At 42.4% G+C, this 19,127-nt stretch overlaps 2 protein-coding genes across 3 annotated transcripts; both read right to left on the bottom strand.

The window, feature by feature from the left end:
* Positions 1 to 815: 815 nt before the first annotated feature.
* LOC131213931 (kinesin heavy chain) lies at positions 816 to 15,714 on the bottom strand. Of its 2 annotated transcripts, none has more exons than XM_058208162.1 (9): positions 15,703 to 15,714; positions 13,337 to 13,697; positions 9,305 to 10,143; positions 7,944 to 9,197; positions 7,714 to 7,815; positions 2,952 to 3,069; positions 2,523 to 2,862; positions 2,298 to 2,426; positions 816 to 2,219 (listed from the first exon to the last, which is right to left on the bottom strand). In XM_058208162.1, exons 2-9 carry the CDS (start codon positions 13,481 to 13,483, stop codon positions 2,206 to 2,208), a joined length of 2,943 nt encoding a protein of 980 aa, XP_058064145.1. In that variant the 5' UTR covers positions 13,484 to 13,697; positions 15,703 to 15,714; the 3' UTR covers positions 816 to 2,205. The 2 variants fall into 2 exon arrangements, with proteins under 2 accessions (XP_058064145.1, XP_058064146.1); XM_058208163.1 differs by having other exon boundaries at positions 15,694 to 15,703.
* Positions 15,715 to 16,290: 576 nt separating this feature from the next.
* Positions 16,291 to 19,103, bottom strand: LOC131213532 (paraplegin). Its single transcript, XM_058207589.1, has 3 exons — positions 19,032 to 19,103; positions 16,893 to 18,886; positions 16,291 to 16,831 (listed from the first exon to the last, which is right to left on the bottom strand). The coding sequence occupies exons 2-3, from the start codon at positions 18,873 to 18,875 to the stop codon at positions 16,478 to 16,480; spliced, it is 2,337 nt and encodes a 778-aa protein (XP_058063572.1). The 5' UTR covers positions 18,876 to 18,886; positions 19,032 to 19,103; the 3' UTR covers positions 16,291 to 16,477.
* Between the last annotated feature and the right edge of the window lie 24 nt (positions 19,104 to 19,127).

The raw sequence follows: 19,127 nt of genomic DNA on the forward strand, positions 1-19,127 counted from the left end.
AAGAAAGATTTCAAACGTCCACTCTGACGCAGCACTTTCGAGCACTATTATATCAAAAGTTAAATGTAATTGAGAAATCAATGAGTGCTTAGTGTGGAAAGTGTGATAGTATAGTATAACTTCATTTTGTGTAACAAATTTGCACATGGTTTATGACATTGTTTTAAAGTGGCTTCGTGGTGTTCGTTTCTGAGCTTCTTCGTCTTATTCGTTTTTTCCAGCTACAACCGCCGAGCGGTCTTGGTCTGCAACTGAGACAATGTTGATCTCTGTTGCTTTCTGTAACGTTGTGTTTTTACTGCTCTAACAAATGGGGGTAAGCTGGTTTTTGATCTGTGCTTTTTATCTTTGAAAGAGCATCTCACATCCAACTTCATTCTAGACACCCACAGATATTTGGAAAAGCTTACAGATGGTTGGAAAACACTGTTTCTTTTTCTGTGGAATTCTTTTTATTAGATGCTTCGTAAACCTAACACTTTACCCTTGCTCGTAGAACAAACTATCCAGGAATTAAAAACTCCTCAACAGAAATCGGCAAATCTAAAGCCTGCAACCCGGTCGAGTCTAAAATGAAAAACAAAAGCCGAAGAAAAACCTAACACCCAAGCTGTCAAAGGATGAGCGAGTAGTAGTTTGTAAGCCACAGGAGTTCCATAACCGAAGCAACCATAACCGAAAACGTAGAATTCATTCGAGGAATGTTTTTTCCGGGTTTGAATCCCGAAATACAAGCAAATATCCTTGCTATCCGCTCCGAGGAACTCCTAAACACACAAGTTTATGTATCAAACAAACTTCTTCACTGCATTTCTGTTTGAACAAATTGCATCTTTGCAATGTCAAATTGCAAAGACGTTCTCAGAGTCAAAGAAGCCTTTTCAGAAGAAACAGAGAAGCCACGACTAGGTTGCTTTAATTTATGTAGATAATATACTACAGTGCTATTACATACTTTTTTCGTGATCAGATAGAACTATCAAATTATTCATTAAATGACGAAAGCTTAATAACGGTAATCGAAAAGTTTATTAAAATATGTTTTATAATAAAAATGTAGAACTCGAAAACCGACAAATAAAGCGACAGTCAAATAAATATTAAAGATCTGTTACGCACAAGTGTTGTAGCACTAGCAAAATCAAACCTTTCCGATTCAATCCCGTCATGAAGGAAATTCATGAAATTAAATAAAAAAACAAACACCTATACATACACAGATTGATGAATTATCATCAATGTTATATTTGTGGTCATTAAAAGTAAGCAGTGATGCAATCCAGTGTAGGAAGCAGTTCTAAATTTCCATTGATCAATTGAACATATTTTCAACTAGCGATTGACAAATTTAGCGAATTTAGCTTGTGCCTTATTCCATTTACCGCTATTAGCGTAGAGGAGGATGTCACCGTATTATTCTTCGTGCTCTGAGTTTTGAAGCCAAACCAGTCTGCTATTGTTCACTAACGCACTGCTCTTCGTTATTCACTTCGCTTTAATTTAATTAACTGAGTTTTGCATTCCTGCTAGTGCTACTGTTATGTTAATTTTCATCTGTGAAGCAACTATACAGATGAAAAGCGGATAGTGTTGGGCAAGGTGACGCTGAGACATTTGTAAACATCTCTGGGATTTTCCCACAAGCGAATCCATTCACATCGTTTTCTCATACACCTCCTACATTAAATAGCAGCTTTTTAGCGTACATTATAACAAACGTTTGTGTGTCTGTGGTGTTATCTCCTATTATGCTATCATTATGCATACTTGTGGTTTCGTTATGATGATTTTGTTTTTATTTGTGACGTTACAGTTCAAAGATGAAAAAATAGGATTCCACACATTTCGTGCAGTTTTACTCTCCAAAGGTTGCCAAGCACCCAAATATCATCGTTACATACCAAAAATGGGTGGTTTTGTATCCGGATGAAAGTAGTATGTATCTAAAACATGTGAAACTTCACAGTTTTACGGTTTGGATTGAAGCAGCTAAAAAATCCCTGTGCTGTTGCAACGAACTGGTAAAATTTTTGCGGAACTGTTTTGTGTCAAACTGTTTGGAACTGTTGCATGTTGCCGGCAATAAGTTGTCGACCGAGCTTCGCCCTAAGCCATATAATCGTTTGTTTTTTAGATCATCATCTAATCTCGTGAAGCCATCGGTTAACTTGCTGCTTAACGTGTTCAGCGGTAATAGCTATTAATTCAACTATCCATATCTGAAAAATAAATTATGGAAAAAATTATAAATACCATTCGTGTTCGAAGTTAGCGAGAGGATTGACAAAATGAATCACCTTTGATTTGCGACTTTCGCTTTTCATCTGACATTGCCTTTAGAGTGATAGCGGTGCTACCGGGAGCGTTGGCACCTGCTGCTCCACTCTTAAATAAATATTGCCCTTGTCCAGCGCGGATCGGTTTGGCTATAGGATAGAAACAGAGAAAACGTGCAAATCGAAATTATTTAAAAGTTATTACAGTAAACTATCTTTGTATTACGTCATACGACAGATACTCACCGATTTGTGCTTGCGGTCCACGGCGTGCTAGATTCTTTTGGCGAACCGCTTCTTTGATACGGTCCACTTCGTACTGGTAGCGTTTTCGATCGCGCATTGCACCTTCCTTCGCCTCTTTTAGTGCCGTCTCTAGTGCCTTTACACGCTCGACTGTGGTACGAAGTCGTTTCTCTAGCTTTGGCAACTCGCAACGTAAGTCAGCATTATCCCGAACGAGCTGTTTGTGTACCTTTGTCAATTGCTCGAGATTGTTCTCTAGGAAGGAAATCTTCTGTTTCTGCGCCAACGAACCTCCATCATCCTCCGTGTCCTCTGAGTTCAACGACTTCTTGATACGTGCCTGATGGTAATAGTTTTGAGCATTAAAATTAGTTCAGTTAAGCAATCACACGCATAAGTATATGAAGCAAATTTTCACTATCTATTTACCTGAAGGTCCAAGACAAACAATTTTCGTAAAGCGTGCAGTGACTGCAATTCCTTTGCCACCGTGTCTTCTAAGCCCTTGAGATCTTTGCGTGCTTGCTCGCGTCTTTCATCAGTTAGCCTGAAATTTTGTTAATAAGATATGTGTTCTTCCATGAATAATTAAAGTCATAAAATGTATGTGTTTAACGCAAAATAGAATTATACACTTAAAACCAAATGAGAACATACGTGTACGTTAGGGGTTTTAATAGTTTCGCGTTTTTATCTCAGTAATTTTTCTACTTTGGTTTGTGAGTACGCATCGATCAGTGAATTGGTCGTTGTTAGCCAGTTCTTTTTTCAAATGTGTATCCTCGAATCATTTTACAAAAATACAGATACAATGTAGCTTTGTTGTCACATATACGCTGTAATCTTTCCTTACTAATCTAAACACTAAAAACACTTAGCTCTTACATGGTTTTGTTGCACATTATACACAAGATCTTATGCTAAGGATTTTTAGCATTATTAGCGTTCGATTCTATCCGTTTTCGACTTGATATTTGCTGTTAAATTCAAATAAGCTCCAACAGTAGGCCTTTAGCTATTGCTCGAGAAATTAATTACTTCTTACGCTCATGTCTGCGGTAGAATTTCGTGAATAGAAAACCTATTGTAATAAATCTGTTCAGCTGAACTCAACGATCGCTACTTAAATGGTCTTGAAAGCATCTTTTCTCCAAAGTTCATTATTTTATTGTCTTATAAGGTGACCTGTGTCTTACGATGCTGGAACGAAACAGCTTACGATGAAAATACATTTAATTTTGTTCGATTTCGACAAAACCACACGGACGTATGTGCGAACTGACTTGCATGGGGCTGGCTTTATGTCTAGCTTTACAAGGCAGAGTACCTTGACACAACATTCTGTAGAATGGTACACTTCTGAAAGGTAGTATCACTATCCCATATAGGTAATCAAGAAGATTTTGTGAACCGCTGCTTCGAGACTTGCAAATTGAAAATATGTAAAGTACTTGTCAAACAATTGGAACAATTTACATGGAATTTGATAAAATTTGTAAGACAAAACAAATATTCGCACCGAAAGAGCGATAGTGATGGGTGTGCTTTTAACGTGTGTGAACATCATATTGTGTAAAAGGTCCGTTGTTAAGTGGTCTATGGTCTTAGATTATAATACAAGTGTAAGGGTAAAACAAATTCATCTTCTAACGAAAAAGAGACGCAAAATAAAGTTGAAAAACGAAAAGGATGGACGAAGAATTGAATTATTGCGTTACGCAAAACTAATTTAAAAGAACACTACGGTAAAATAGACATTAACTGAACATGGGCATAAAGGACACGATTTCTGTACGAGTCCGATGCCGTTTTCGTGTTTCCTTCCTTGCTGTTATATTTTTAAGGCACACTAACTCATAAGTCAACCAGAAAAAATAATAAAGGAATTCTACAGAACATTCTTTTGGAGCAAGATATACGTTTATCTAGTGTTCAACACAAAAATGCATTGACTTGATCTAGTTTTGAATGTTTGACATACTTTTTCAATACTTCGTTATCTATCTGACTCAATCATTTGAATATCTATATACCTGTGAACCTAGTGTCTGATTTCTGTCGCAAATTGAACCATATGTCCACATTATAATCAGTAAAGTTGTTGTTTATAGCGTTCAACATACACATGTGTTCTCATTGGTGGTTAAATTCGGTAATAAATATGGGGATTTATAATGTGTAGATTTGGATCGTTCGAATCGAAACCAAACTCCACTAGCCGCAGTATTTGTCTCCAACAGCTTTTAGTACAGTTAACATGTAACTGTCATCTATGATTCAGTTTTCTTCAAATCTCAGCAGACTGTTTTTCAAGAAACGGACTGTGCCATATTTACATCAGCAGGCTTTGTTACTATCATTTTTCGACTCAACTCAAGTACATTCGATTTAACTTCCCCATTGACTAGACTGTATGCTTTATCACCACCATGAAAAATAAATAAATAAATATTGCTAGTTGCTCGTATCCAAGGTGGCTTTTGAGAATAAGCCAAGAAGATTCTTCAAAAACCTTAGAACATTAACATGTTAGCACTATTACAATTTGCAGTAAAAATACTGTGCTTTGATTAGTATTATTGATGAATAAAAGTGGCTAAATACAAGACATAGAAAATTTACTAACATTAATTATTATGCATTAGTTCGTTGAAGGATAGTTTAGTGAATCAAGTTAGAATATATAACATACGTAGGAATTACGGAAGCCAAACGAGTTAAACTGAATAATAAACGATATCATTATCCTTGCTTCTCTTAAATTATGTGAGCTTCTTCCTCCAGCATTCAACTGGAACAACGAAAGTTATTCGCTGTTCGTTATATAATATTGAAAGTTCAAATCGATAGAACCAACAAAATATAAACGAATAATGCATTCGCAGTAGCTAGAAGGGGTGTAACACGAATACGTATCTTCGTCAAGTCATATATCTAGCGTTAAGCGCCAGAACGTTACTCGTTTGCGCAACGGAAGCTTATTTTTTCACTGTCGGTTAAGCAATGATTGCAGCAAATGTAATTCCATCCCAACACTGAAAACACATTTTAACAGAAATCAACTCAAACTAAATGTGAAGGAAAGTATGGCGTGTCTCAGATCGTTTTAGGTTTTGATGAAAGAAATATAACAACATACGGGATACAACATAGGAGAAAAAAAAATTACAAATAAGCCACTTGAAGCAGAAGCACTGAAAAATTTGAGTTTTGAAAACATGATCACTGGAAGTGTAGCAATAAATTTTGGGCGTCAGTACTGAGCGTAGGAACACTCTTGTAGCTGTTCAAGTCAACGGTTACATACGATCAGTTAGTAGTAGTGTTATGTGTTTGTACAGCGTGTGTTAAGTGATTACCGTCAGGACTCTGAATTTGAAAACATCAGAGCAGAGAATCAATTTCAATTATGAATAAGCGCACAGCCTTTGAAAACACGGACATTGTCCATGTTTGATGCTATCTTATAGAAATCTTTCTATGTTTAATTAAACAGAACTCGGGAAAAATACGCGTTTATGTAGTCATTACAAGTATACACATATTCAACACTACTTGACGGTAATGTGCAGAGAATAGCTAGCTATCGCTGTTCATGTTTGTGAAATACATTAATGTTCCAGCTCTTGCATTAACTACCATTTATCCATTTATCACAGCTTTTCAATATTAATACGATATCAACAATTTACATTGTTGTTTTTGTTTGTTTTATCCCTCTACCCTGTTATTGCTATGCATTGGCAAGAGTATTCCTTGGGAATGATTTGTTTCTGGCCAAAACTAACACAAGTAAGTATTAATTTTTATGCTGGTTTACATACCAAGCGCCACGTTGAAATATTCGTTGAATAAGTGTTACAACTAATTATACTCAGATAATTGAATTTGAAAAAGTAACAAAATAAAAATCGATATTTCTCATACAGAATTGTCCTTGCCAATTAACGTTAACAGAAAATGAAAACAAACTGAAATAACAATAATATAAAAAGATAAGCATACAATTTTGATTATAGCATGTGTTTCTGTGTGGATTGCAATATAATGATCAAACAATGCCGCAACGCTTATTTCAATCACTATCACAGAAGCAAAAGGCGTTTGGTACAAGGCGCAGGTGATCGATGCTAGCAAACAAATAAATGATAGTGAACTTAGAAACGGAAACGGCATTTAAAACGTTTTAGTTTCCCTTATCCTTCAGATTACGATTGCACTTGTAACCATCATTTTGTAACCATTTTTCCCACTATCAATCATTTTTCGTATTCCTACACACTAATCAACAATTATATTACAAACCATTCCTTTAAGCATTACTGCAGATTCCCTTGAAAATAGACAGGATTGATCAAAGTTAGAAGAAATTATGATAATGAAAATTTTCATTAACCGTATCTCTTTTCTCTTTTGTTTTCATGAATTTGCAAATCAGTAATCGTTTCCGAAGCGACTGATGGAGGATAAAAAAAAGCAATCCAACCGATTGACGTTGCCAGCGGCAACTTACAATACTAGCATCAGTTCAGGGCAACGATGCGTAAGTAGGACCATTGTCAGCGAAATGAGCAAATGCAACTGAAGCGTAGGCATTGCTTGAGGGACCTTTGTCATTAGCGTATTAATTAAACGAGTGCGCCAACTACAATCGACGATAGAAGAAGGGAGGCAACCCTTCGTTCCACTCATCTTATCGACAGCTGAAGCTTGTGCCCTAGATTGCCGGAGACCTGATTCGGCCAAACGGCATCTTAGATGGTCAGGAAGAGCTTTCCGTGCATTTTGCCGTTGTTCTTCGCTGTGGTGCGTTGTTCGAGCCTTTCGATCATTCGTTCGATTCTTGTTACGCTTAGTGAGTCGCCGACAGGTCGATTTTCCTGAAGTTTGCAACTCACTCCGACCGTTATCAGTGAACAATGCTTCAAGCAAGCGTTTCACGGACGCAGCTGGCACGATACCAGCCTGTCGGAAACCGTCAAGCTCGTTCAGCTGCTCAGCAATTGGGGAGAGTGTCATCGATGGCGATGACGGCGAAGAGGAAGAGGAAAGGTTCCAATCGCCGATTTGCTTCTTCTGCTGATGTTGCTGTTGAAGCAACTGTTCGTGGAGTTTGTTCGAATCGACGTGGTTAGTGCGGTTAGTAGGGTATGGTGGTGTTGTTGAAAGGTGCATTTCACGCGATACTGACATGAGCGCTTGCAACTTGGTGGACTTCTCCTGCTCCTCTTGCTTCAGCTTATCAAAATCGACCGTCATCTGCTGGTGGGCGAGAGTAAGTTTCTGGTTCGTGCTGTTTTTATGCGAAAAAAGAAAAGAAATAAAATAGAAAAAATGTATTAAAAAAGTGACCCCAATTGAAATGCTCGCATTAGATCGTTGATTGGAAATGTTTTTTTGTTTTTTAGTTTGTATGCATACTCCTTCAGTTCGTTGATCATGTCCTGCTTCTCCGAAATTTCGTCTCGTAGTGCCGACACCTGCTTGGTGTGTACATCGCGTAGCTGATCCATCTGGCTTTCAAACGCCACGCGCAGTTGGTCTGCTTTTTGTTTCTCTTCGGCATTCACTGCCGACACCTGTTCGGCAGCCTTCAGCTTGGCGCACTCCTCACGCAAAGCATCGATATGCTCTTCCAGGGTGCGCTTTTTGTTTTCGGCTTCGCGAATCGACTCTTGCAAAGATTTCATGCGCGCTTCGTGCTGTGAAATCAGCAGACGGCACTCGCTCAGATCCCGTTCGTATTCCGCCACTTTGCGGCAGGTGTCTTGTTGGAGAGTTTCTAGATTGCCGCAACGCGCCGACAGGTTCTTCGCCTCGGATTTCATCTTGCTGATGTAAAGTCGCGCGACGGTGAACTCCTCCTCGACCTTGCCGGCCGACGCTTCAACGTTCATTTTCATCTCGTTTTGGTCAGCAGCCAACGCTTGGCCGACTTCTGACAAGTCACGCAGCAAATTCGCTAGCATCTCGTTGATACGTTTCTTCTGGTGCGACGACATGTCCTTCAGTTGCTGCAACTCTGATTGCACGCTGTTGAGCGTTGTTTGCTTGGCCAGCAGCTCGTCGTTCGCTGTGTCGATCTCTTTGTTCTTTAACTCGATTTCCTGTGACTTCTGGTCGTAGTTGACCGCTAGTTCTTCCAGCGCCTGTAACACCTCCTTCACCTCTTCCTTAGCATTCTCGTTTTCCTGCTGAATGCGTGTCATCTCCGATTGCAAGTTCTCGTAATCTCGCCGCGTGTTCGCAATGAGCTCCTCCTGATCTATGATCTGCTCCTTTAATTTTTCCACGTACTGCGACTGCTGGTTGATCTCTTCATCCTTCTCGTCGAGCTGCTGGTAAAGTCGCTCTCGCTCCACTTCTAACGTATCGCGCTCGACCGACAACGGAAGGCCGCCACCACCAGGTGTAGCTGGTACTGGTAGATCGGCGTTCTGTACCAGTAGCACTTCCACGTTCGGTGTGCTTGCCTCCATAGCGTCCTGCTGCAAATCGAGCTGCTCTTCGACATTAACCGTTTCACCGGCACGCCACCGGGCCAATTCCGCTTCTAGCTTGTCGATCTTCAGTTTTAGTTTGGTGTTCTTTTCCTTCTCCCGCTCGTATCTGCGCTTCCACTCCTCCGCAGTTAGTTCCTCGTTCACGCATACCACATTCTTCACAGTCTTAGCCCTGCCGACGACATTGGAAAGAAACATTCGTTAGAATAAGTTTGATTCGGAGGTCCATGAATTAATTATCTACAGATTGATGATTTCTTTTTGTGTAAGAGCTGTTACCTGCGCCCGAAATCCAGTGTCGATTTCGTTTCGGATTCGTTAAAGCTGGCTGGAGAGCAGCAAATGACGATCGTGGTGCGCGCATTACCACCAAGGGATTCCTGCAGAATGCGTGTCAATTTCGAGTCACGGTACGGGATGTGCGTCTTGTTGCCATCAGCCAGCGCGGAAATGACATTCCCGAGTGCCGAAAGCGATTTATTAATGTTTTTCGCCTCGTCTAGTACCGTACCTTCGGCACCCGTTTTAGACACCTTCTCCGAACCGGCCAAATCAACCAGATACAGCTTTCCTGATAGTTTCTTCTCATTCTCCATATTCTCCTGCTTCACGTTGATCAGAAAGACGGAGTGCGAGCGGGACGAGTGCTCGTTCATGTTCGTCACAGCGATGTGACGGTTAGATTTGCCCTCCTCGATCACCTCAAACACGTCTTCCGGACTGGAAACGAATCGCTCCGTCGCTCCTTTCACATACGGTACCCGATTCTTGTCCTCGTGCACGCTCAGATTTACTTTCGAGACGTCTAACAGGTCACGGATCTTGTCCATGTAGATCTCATAGTACGAAACCTTGATGTGGAACTCGATATTCATTTCCATCCCGTAAATGTGGTTGAAGATGTCGTTTACAATACGCGGTATGATGCCCTGTTTGGCAGGATCGCCTATCACTCCCTCCATTGTGTGCGTTTTACCGGACGATGTTTGACCGTAGGCAAAAATCGTTCCATTGTAACCAGCCAGAACGTCTGAGACGATCGATTTGGCCGCTTCATTATAGACCTTCTCTTGTGTGGCATTCGGTTTAAATACTTTGTCGAAAAGATACACTTTGCCCTGCGCAGAGCCGGTGAAACAGCATCAACGTTTGTAGCAAAACGTAAAACATCCGAGATTTGGTCGGTAGGATGGTCGATAGATCGTCAGCGTCAGCGAAAGATGAGCGCAATGAAAGAAAAGAAAAAAAAAATATCAAGATAAATTTCATAACGGATAAAAATTGGTTACTAGTAGTATGAAAGTGGGCTAGTAGTATGGATAGTACTAGCAGATAGGGGTCGTTGTGAATAAGGAAAAGGAATCATCGTTTATCCTCGTTTATAGTAATTAATTCAAAGACTATATATTCTAAATGTATTTATGCATTGAAAACAGACGCTGTGTGCTAGTCACTTCAGACAACGAATCAAAATTTGTTTAATGCTCTGAATTTTCTATTTACGCAAGAGGTACCACGAAGTGGAATTAAGCACATGTCAAAACACATCTCCGTTAGTCCATTAGTGCTGTAGTTGCAAGAATATCGTAATCGGGATCGGGATCGAAAATCGCGACATACGAGAATTAAATTACAAACGAAGTCACGTATCTGGGATGGAGTTTACCATGATGCCGGAAACGTACACAAATAAGGGCCAGCGAAAAACAGAAAAGCTTCCAAAATTCCAAATTGCATGTTGTTAGTGTGAGAATGCAAAAAAAGCATCAAGCCACGTGTGTGTGAAAACACACAAACATACCTTTCCGCTCTGTGTGTTGGGGCATTGAAGGTTTTATGAACAGTTAGCGCCAGTGTTCATTCAAGCGCAATGAAGCAACAAGAAGAGTGTACGATACACTAAAGGTACAAATGATGATGTGGAAAATAATTTATCTCTTAAATAATAAATTCAAACCGGAAAGTACAAAAAATCCGACAAACGAACCAGAGCACATAGACGATAGAAAAAAGGCCATTATAGTACCGACGAGAAACTTCGGGAGGCCTCCAAGCAAAGGAAAGCGCGACAGCGGTGTATCTTCCGTAGCGGAAGAGTGCCTATGATGGAGGAGAGACGGGGACTACTACCGGTGCTCGTTGTTGTTGTTGTTTTCGACTAATAGTTTCGAATGTCGCCCTCATTGGTATGTTAAAATACCCTCTACATTAGTATTGAAATAAAATAACATCGCTCATACAATAAGCAAATATAATGCTTCTTGCATGCGCGTGTCCATGTGTATAGCATAATCAACCATTAAAAAGCGCTGGACTTCACACATGGAGCAGTTTATTCGCGCAAATAGTTGGCGATTGTAGTGGTGGTTGGCGGTGTACCAACCCATCGCGTTAGTGTATGAAAGGTTGTGGTTGTGTTTGTATAGGACAGAGCAAGAAACAGACAAAAGTTATCAAACCAAATATGAAATTCATAGGCAAACGTTGTGATATTAGGCGAATTATTCAGTCAACATCAATAGGTTAAGCTATCGCATTCTTTATAGAGCTGTTTTCATATTTTTAAGTAAGAATATCGACGCCTTCCCAAGTTTCTTGCGAAGCACCGTACTACCGCACACAAACCACCGCTGAATCAACGCTCAGTAACCTCAGCCCGGTACAAGCAAAATCCGAGTGATTCAGCACATCCATAAAGAGATTCGCCTACATGCACAGGTGCCTATCCTGGAGAGAGACATTTTTCGTGTGTTTTTGCTTAGCATTACCGTAATACAGAGTTGCTCTATAGGGAAAATATAAAAAAAATCGTTCGTAACAGTCGTTGCGAGTCGTACTACGCAACGTAAATAGAAAACGTATCCAGCTCTGCTATGCACCTTTACTTGCAACAGCCAACTTTCTAAACACGACAGTTTCCTTCCGCAACAATAATTGCACACAAGTCTTCCACGTAGTATAACTCAGTTGAATGCTTTTGATTGAAGAATTCTGTTGAACACGTTGGGTAAGCGTCGCCATCCAAAAAGCATTAGGACCAACGAAGATTCGGTTGATTGATTCACTGGGCATTTCTGACTGGTTATACACTGGTGCCCTGTTGTCGTGTACAAGAGATCCAACAATTTTGATTGTTCCAGTTACTGTGCAGTTCCATTGCGAAGAATTGTTACAGGAGGAAACTTGAACGTCGAAGAGATTTGTTGATAGGGAGAAATTCTGAAGTATTTTTTGTGGTTTAATTTGTTTTATGGCAATATTCTATAATGATTAATTTAGTTGTTGTAAACCAACATAACTGCAAGGCGATGGCGATGAAAACACACTGAGTGGTGTTGTCGTTGTGTTGTTTACATTCTAAATGTAATTTAAATGAGCTAAGTAGAAGGCAACTGACTTTAGTTCAAAAGTGCAATCCTTGAAACATAACTTGAATAACAGATTGAGAAAAAAATCAATTTTTTACAAACATTTCATGGTCGGTATGGTATGTAGAGCACCTTTTCTCTTCTCACTCTCCCCCATAAACTTCACGAATGTCTGTTCCTATTCTCTCTCTTTCTTCCTCCAACCCAGCGGAATCCTCCGAAAATCGCCCGGTACTGTTTATATTCTTGTGATAATATCTACTAACTGCTGGTAATATCCTTAAGAGCATCAAGTGCCTTTTTCTCGAAAAGATGTAACTTTTTACAAAGAAAAAGGTATGAGCAATTTAATTTGTGGCTCAGCTGCCAAAAGTGCCTAGCTCAATACGTATCGATTGCATTAATTTCTGGATTGAATCAAACATTCTGTTACTTTTGCATGCATACAGAGCGAAGGACGACGTCAAAACAATGCAAAAATCTGCTTGGCTTAGGAACGTGTGCGCTACAAAACCCTTGAGCTGCCGGAACTAGAGGAATAGCGAGAGAAATTGCAGTGAAAATAGAGAGTTTTGGAAAATCAATATTGGTGCCGGTGGTGGTGATACTATCCGACATCACGGCACTGTTTTGGGTGGATCATGTGGTTCCGTGGGCACATACGCGTTGTCGAAATAGAGGAGAGTACTAAAAACAAATGTGGTTTAAACTTTCCTTTCCATGTTCCTACTTCATACATTTTCATGCCCAGTATGATCGAGTGCTACACGACTCGACGATTGCAATAGTTTTCTCGTTTGTCGACCGATCGATAAAATTGGTCAACAAGCTTGATCAACATTGCTACGAAGTGCTTTCCTTAAACCCGTGCGTAACAACAATGGTGCAGTACCAGTGTTCTCCCTGTGGCGTTTTACCGGCCGAAGCAGGCGGCTACACTTACCCCAATCGAGAGGCAGTTTTCCTCTGGCCCGGACGGGAACTTGACCACAAACTTCGACCCGGCCAGTTCCTCGCTGTCGTTCAGGGGCCGAAAACGGCACACAACCTTGATGCTGTCCTCAGCTGGAATTTCTCGTACCGCCGACATACTGTTGTTGTTACTGTTACACCGATACTTGCACTAAACAATACTACACCGTTGCTACACACTCACGTTCACTCACACAACTTCCTCGCGCGTGAGGTGGCGAGGGACAGTCCTCGCGGTTTCGTCTGCTTTCAGTTCCGATGATCTTCTACACGTGGTGCACATACACACACGCACACCTAACCAGCCGCGCACTGAAAACCACTAGATGGTGCTTTGTGGGAAACAGAAAACGAAAAGAGGAGAGAGAAAGATTATGATCGTTCCGACACTGCGAGCCACTAAATGTTTAGTCACGACATCGATCCGACAGCTACGGCTCTACGCTGCCACAGTCTTCCCCCTACACGTAAGGATCTTTCGATGAGGTCCTGCGCTGCCAAAAGCCTACACACCACACGAGCCAGTAACCAGGATGCGTCGGCTAATGAAGGTCTCGCCCCCCGGTAACTTCAGACTAGTAGCTGCATTTAAAACAACATTTGCTCTACTTGGGGGAGATAACAAAACAAATCATTCTATATCAAATTTTCGTTAATGAACGCAGAATACACAAAGCAGCCTCTAACACGCATTGCTGCAGAAGAAAACAGTCGGTTGTGGAAGCTCTGGCAAAGAAAAAACAATAAACCAATAAGAAATGAGGAGAAGGGATCGGAAATGATGTGATCACATCACATCATTCTCGGAATGAACAGTTCACAAGACCATGCTTATGGCTCCACGTGAATAGATATGGCAAAAAGGCAGTTTTTCTCCGTGAAACTTTCGACTCGCAGTACAACGGGCAAAATGTGCCATTAAGCTACCATTTTCTCTGGCAGTTCGGAACATGCTGAGGGCGTACGGCGAGGGTGGTGTGCAGAGGACGACGATTCATGCAGCAAACAAAAATTTTATCGTTCATGCGCACTCGGCGCATCCACCGTTAGAAAGCGGGGTGTCACCTCAAAGGATCGCTCGATACAGTTTGTTGTTTCGATTCCGATTGCTGTAGCCCATTCCCGTGGCAGCGCTACAAAACGTCGATATGTTGCATCATGGGGCTCTACAATTCGGGCCATTTTTCCAGCCCTCCTCACTCCGTTCAATGGATGGCGTCAGCCGTCATACTGGAGCCGAATCCGTATCGGGCGCTGAGTCAAATGATGTTAGCTGTTGCTTCTTCTCACCATTGTGCGTCTACAGAGAGAGGTGTGTGGCTGTGTATGTTTATGCACGCGAGCCAATCGCAAAAAGTTGAAATAAAAACCCGAAGCAACGGGCACGACGCGAATGGATACCAATTGGTGCCACAGGCCGGGGCCGTGAAAACGCGATGGCCGCGAACACCACCACCTGCTTTCTCTGGGTGGTCGAAAGAGATGGATTGTTGATAGTCGGTCGCTGCGGAGTTCTGAAAATGAAAACATGCCAAGCGGAGCCGGAATCGTAACACGGAAAGAAAAAAAGAGTTACCAACGCACTCAATCGAAAACGATGCACAATGCCTTAACCAACACACATTGAGTCATTACAACACAGAAAGAGAGCGAGCGAAGCACAAAAGATTAAGAAAAAAGGATACCCAAAAGAGCGAGGGATAGAGAAAGAAATTGGGGTGCAAAAGGTGCTAAATACAACGGTGCTTCCACACACATACACCCACATATACGTAGAAGCTCACGCGCCTGAACACTGGCCAATCGATTCATATCGCGGATCGTCGTCGCCAACAAAGTTACAAAAAGCGCAAGAAAAATGTAGCAAAACTATGTGCACAAGTTAGAGACTCCGAAAAACGGGGGCCATCAATTTGGATGGCGCCGTTGCTTGGGTCCCAACAACCGGTCCGGTGCTGTGAAGCGGAATCTCCGGAATATTCGAAATAACACTGAAAACGCTCCCACGAAAGCTTGGTGTGGCCCTGTTAAGCTGGAGCGGTGCTTCCGGCGACTTTCTCACAGTATTGTGGTCGGAGCAGAGTAGACCCAATTTTGTAGGGGAAAAAACCTCGCCGAGAACACAACGGAGAAGAACTCCGTTCGTATTCGTTCGCGTAGGTGGTTTTAACTTTTTCCAACGCTTGCGTAGAGCTTTTGTTGAATCTTTTCTTGCAATAGTTTCAATAAACACAGGTTGCCATTGAAAGAATCGTTTGCGAAGACTTTTGGGATACTTTTTGCATAGAATAATATTGGAAAACAATTGGGAAGTTCCATAATACGCACCAAACACACCTTATAACTAGCGAACAGAGAGAGACTGAAAATGGTAGGGATGCTTGCCTAGATTTATACACAGCCACACTTTGCAGCCCTTGCGGTGTGCTGTCGTGGAAAACCCGAACTTTGACAGCCTTCGTATGTGACACATAGCTATTTTGCTGCATCGGCATGTTGTTCCAGAAAATTATCTGATCCTCGATGCGAAAGGTTCGGGCGAGGAACATTTCCATCGACGGTAGTTTGAGCCGTAATAAATAAAATATGTAAATCAAACTTTAAGCGTTCATCACAACGCATTTTTCTACTAGGAGAAAAAACGAGCAAAGCCTATTTGGCAGCAATCAACGATGTCTGTTGCATGGTGTCTCCTCTTTTTACCTAAAATGCATGGATAGTGTAAAAACCTTTCCTTCACATCGAATATATTAAGTGACCCAAGGCGATACACTGGTTTTGTTTTGAACAGTTAACAACGCATGTTTCGCTTGTACAGTATTATAAATAAAGTTTTGTGAAACTATGCCACTGAACAAAATTTAAAAAACTCGGATGCATTTTCAAATTTAAAGTACTATATATACATTACACCAATCCTTAACCATGTACAATTTTTATTTCTTTTGAATTATAAAGGCTTTTGGCAGTAATAGGCGATATTTGCCTCTTAACCATGTACAATACCTATTCTATTTATTCATTTACGGTAACAGGTACTCCGAAAATGTGTAAATTAGTTTATATGAATTAAATAAAAACACTACGTTCACTCGATCGCATCACGTTTTTCTCACTTCTCCCCGGTTCCATTGTCGGCCAATTTTTTCAAACCATCCTCAAACTCGATAGGTTCAATTTTGCGTATGGTATCGTCATATCGTGGTGGTCCAATCAGTTCGACCACCTGGTTGTAGTTCAGTGTTTCCTGCTCTAACAGTGCTTCAGCCAGTATGTTGAGCTTATCGACGTTGTCACGCAAAATCTGTTCGGTCCGGTCGTATGCCTGGGTAATCATTTTTCGTGCCTCGAAGTCAATCAGGTTTTCCAAGCTTTTCGAATATGGTTTGCCAGTGTACGGATCCGAATCACGCTCTTCAGGAAATGCAATAGGACCCACCGTCGGGTTCATGCCAAAATGTTTGATCTGGAAACGAGAGGGTTCGTAGAAGTTTGGAAGAAAGTTGAACTCCTCGAAGCGTTCTTACCTGAGCGTATGCAATTTTCGTGACTTTTTCGAGGTCGTTCTGCGCGCCCGTGGTGATTCGGTTGAAGATGAGGTTTTCCGCCGCACGGCCACCTAGTGCCATGCACATTTTGTCGAACAACTGCTCCCGGCTGTATAGCTTTTGCTCCTTCGGGGTATATTGGGCGAAGCCAAGGGCTAGACTTGTACGTGGGACGATTGTCACCTTGAGGAGAACATCGGAGTTCGGCAGCAGCCAGCCAACTAACGCGTGGCCCGACTCGTGGAACGCAATCACTCGCCGTTCGGTCGGTGACAGGGCATGGGATCGTTTCTCGGTACCACCTACCAGCCGTTCAACTGCGTACTCCAGATTGTTCGTCGTCACCGAGCGCTGGTTGGTGCGAGCCGCATGCAAAGCTGCCTCGTTGCAAACATTGGCAATATCTGCGCCAGAAAACCCAGGCGTTAATGTAGCCATCCGGCTCGAGTAATTCGATGGCTTTTCTTCCAGCGCTATGACCGATAGATGCTTCTCAAAGATTTCCTTTCTCTCGGCTAGGTTGGGCAAGTCGATTAAAATGTGTCGATCGAAGCGTCCAGGCCGTAGTAGCGCCTTGTCGAGAATATCGGCACGATTGGTGCTCGCTAGCATCAGAACACCCTCTTTGCTAGCCATGCCGTCCATCTCTACTAGTAGCTGGTTTAGTGTTTGCTCTGACTCACCCGAACTCGTCTGACTCGCCATGCCTGCACCTGTACCCTCCCGTTGGCGACCAATCGCATCAATCTCGTCCACGTAGATGATGCAAGGCGACCGTTTCTTTGCCTCCTTGAATAGATCCCGCACCCGGGCAGCTCCCAAGCCTCCGATCATCTCAATAAATTCCGAGCCGTTCATACTGAGGAACGGTACCTCCGCCTCGGTAGCCACTGCTTTCGCGAGTAACGTTTTCCCACAACCTGGGGGACCGAGCAACAAGGCCCCCCTCGGAACCTTCGCCCCCAACCTTTGGTACCGTTCAGGCGACTTCAGATAATCGACAAACTCCATTACCTCCTGCTTGGCTTCCTGCAGTCCCGCCACGTCTTTAAACCACACGCCGCGCCCACCCTCAACTGGGTCGACGAGCGTGAACTTGGCGCGACCCATCTGCGTGAAGCTGTCCATCGATATTGGCCCGCGGCCGCCCCGGATGCGACTCAGCAGCGCGATGATGATGCCCGTCGCGAACAGTGTGAACAGAATACGACCGCTGACATCTCCGCTGCGTTCGAATAGCACCGCAACACCCTCCGCGACGCCCAAGCGCTCCTCCACCAGGCGCAATTTTTCTTCGAACTTGTTCACGTCTGCTACCGCCATGTGGAAGATGGTTGACTGCACCCGCCGCCCTTTCACCACGGCGCCGTCGTGCAAGATGATGGTCACCATCTCCATGTCCGGGTGTACTACAACCTCTTTAACTTCGCCCACTGCCAACATGTGGTGCACAAATTCGTGCCAGCTAACATAGCGGGTCGCCGACTCTGGCCGATTTTTTGACGGTATTACCATCGTCAGAAACCCAACCAACATATAGATGGTAATCATCCAGATGAGCGTTTTCGTCACCACCGACATCATCTTTTCTTTCTCGTCCTCTTCGTTCTTTTTGCCTCGATTGGGGTCATTGTTGCGCGGATCAGGCGGCTGTTTACTCCACCGTGTGGCTGCCGTGTGAAATGATCTGGTAAAACTGTATGACGGTATTACGTGCATGCGGGAGAAGAGGCTCATGACGAACCGTTGCTCGGCGTTGAGCTGCTTGTAGCACCCACCGCTGGCCCATTGGATGATTGACGCTGAGCTAGTAATCCGTGACACGCTCGACCAATCCATTTTACAATCATGGAATTTCGGTGTCGTTTTGAGTGCAGCACATACCGTTGGCTGAGTGGTACGAAAAACAAAGTGGCGAACGGTCCGGTTGATAGTTTGCTTGCAGTACTCGAGTCGCAACATTTTGGTAAACACTTTACAATTAAGATTGGTCAGGGAAAGAATGAAAAAAAAACATTAATTATACAATGAGGTCTTTTGGGATTGCATAGCACACTCCGATCTGAAATCTCACGATTAGATGCTTTACAATATGAAAAAAACTGCTCAACAACTTACGTTTGAAATGATTCAAAGCGATCTATGCCTATGCTGCCGATGCCTCGAAAACCAAAAGTACTCCCCCAATTTGTTTCTGTTGGTAAGAAATATATT

The sequence above is a fragment of the Anopheles bellator genome, chromosome X (assembly GCF_943735745.2).
Source record: "Anopheles bellator chromosome X, idAnoBellAS_SP24_06.2, whole genome shotgun sequence".
Classification (NCBI taxonomy): Eukaryota; Metazoa; Arthropoda; class Insecta; order Diptera; family Culicidae; genus Anopheles; species Anopheles bellator.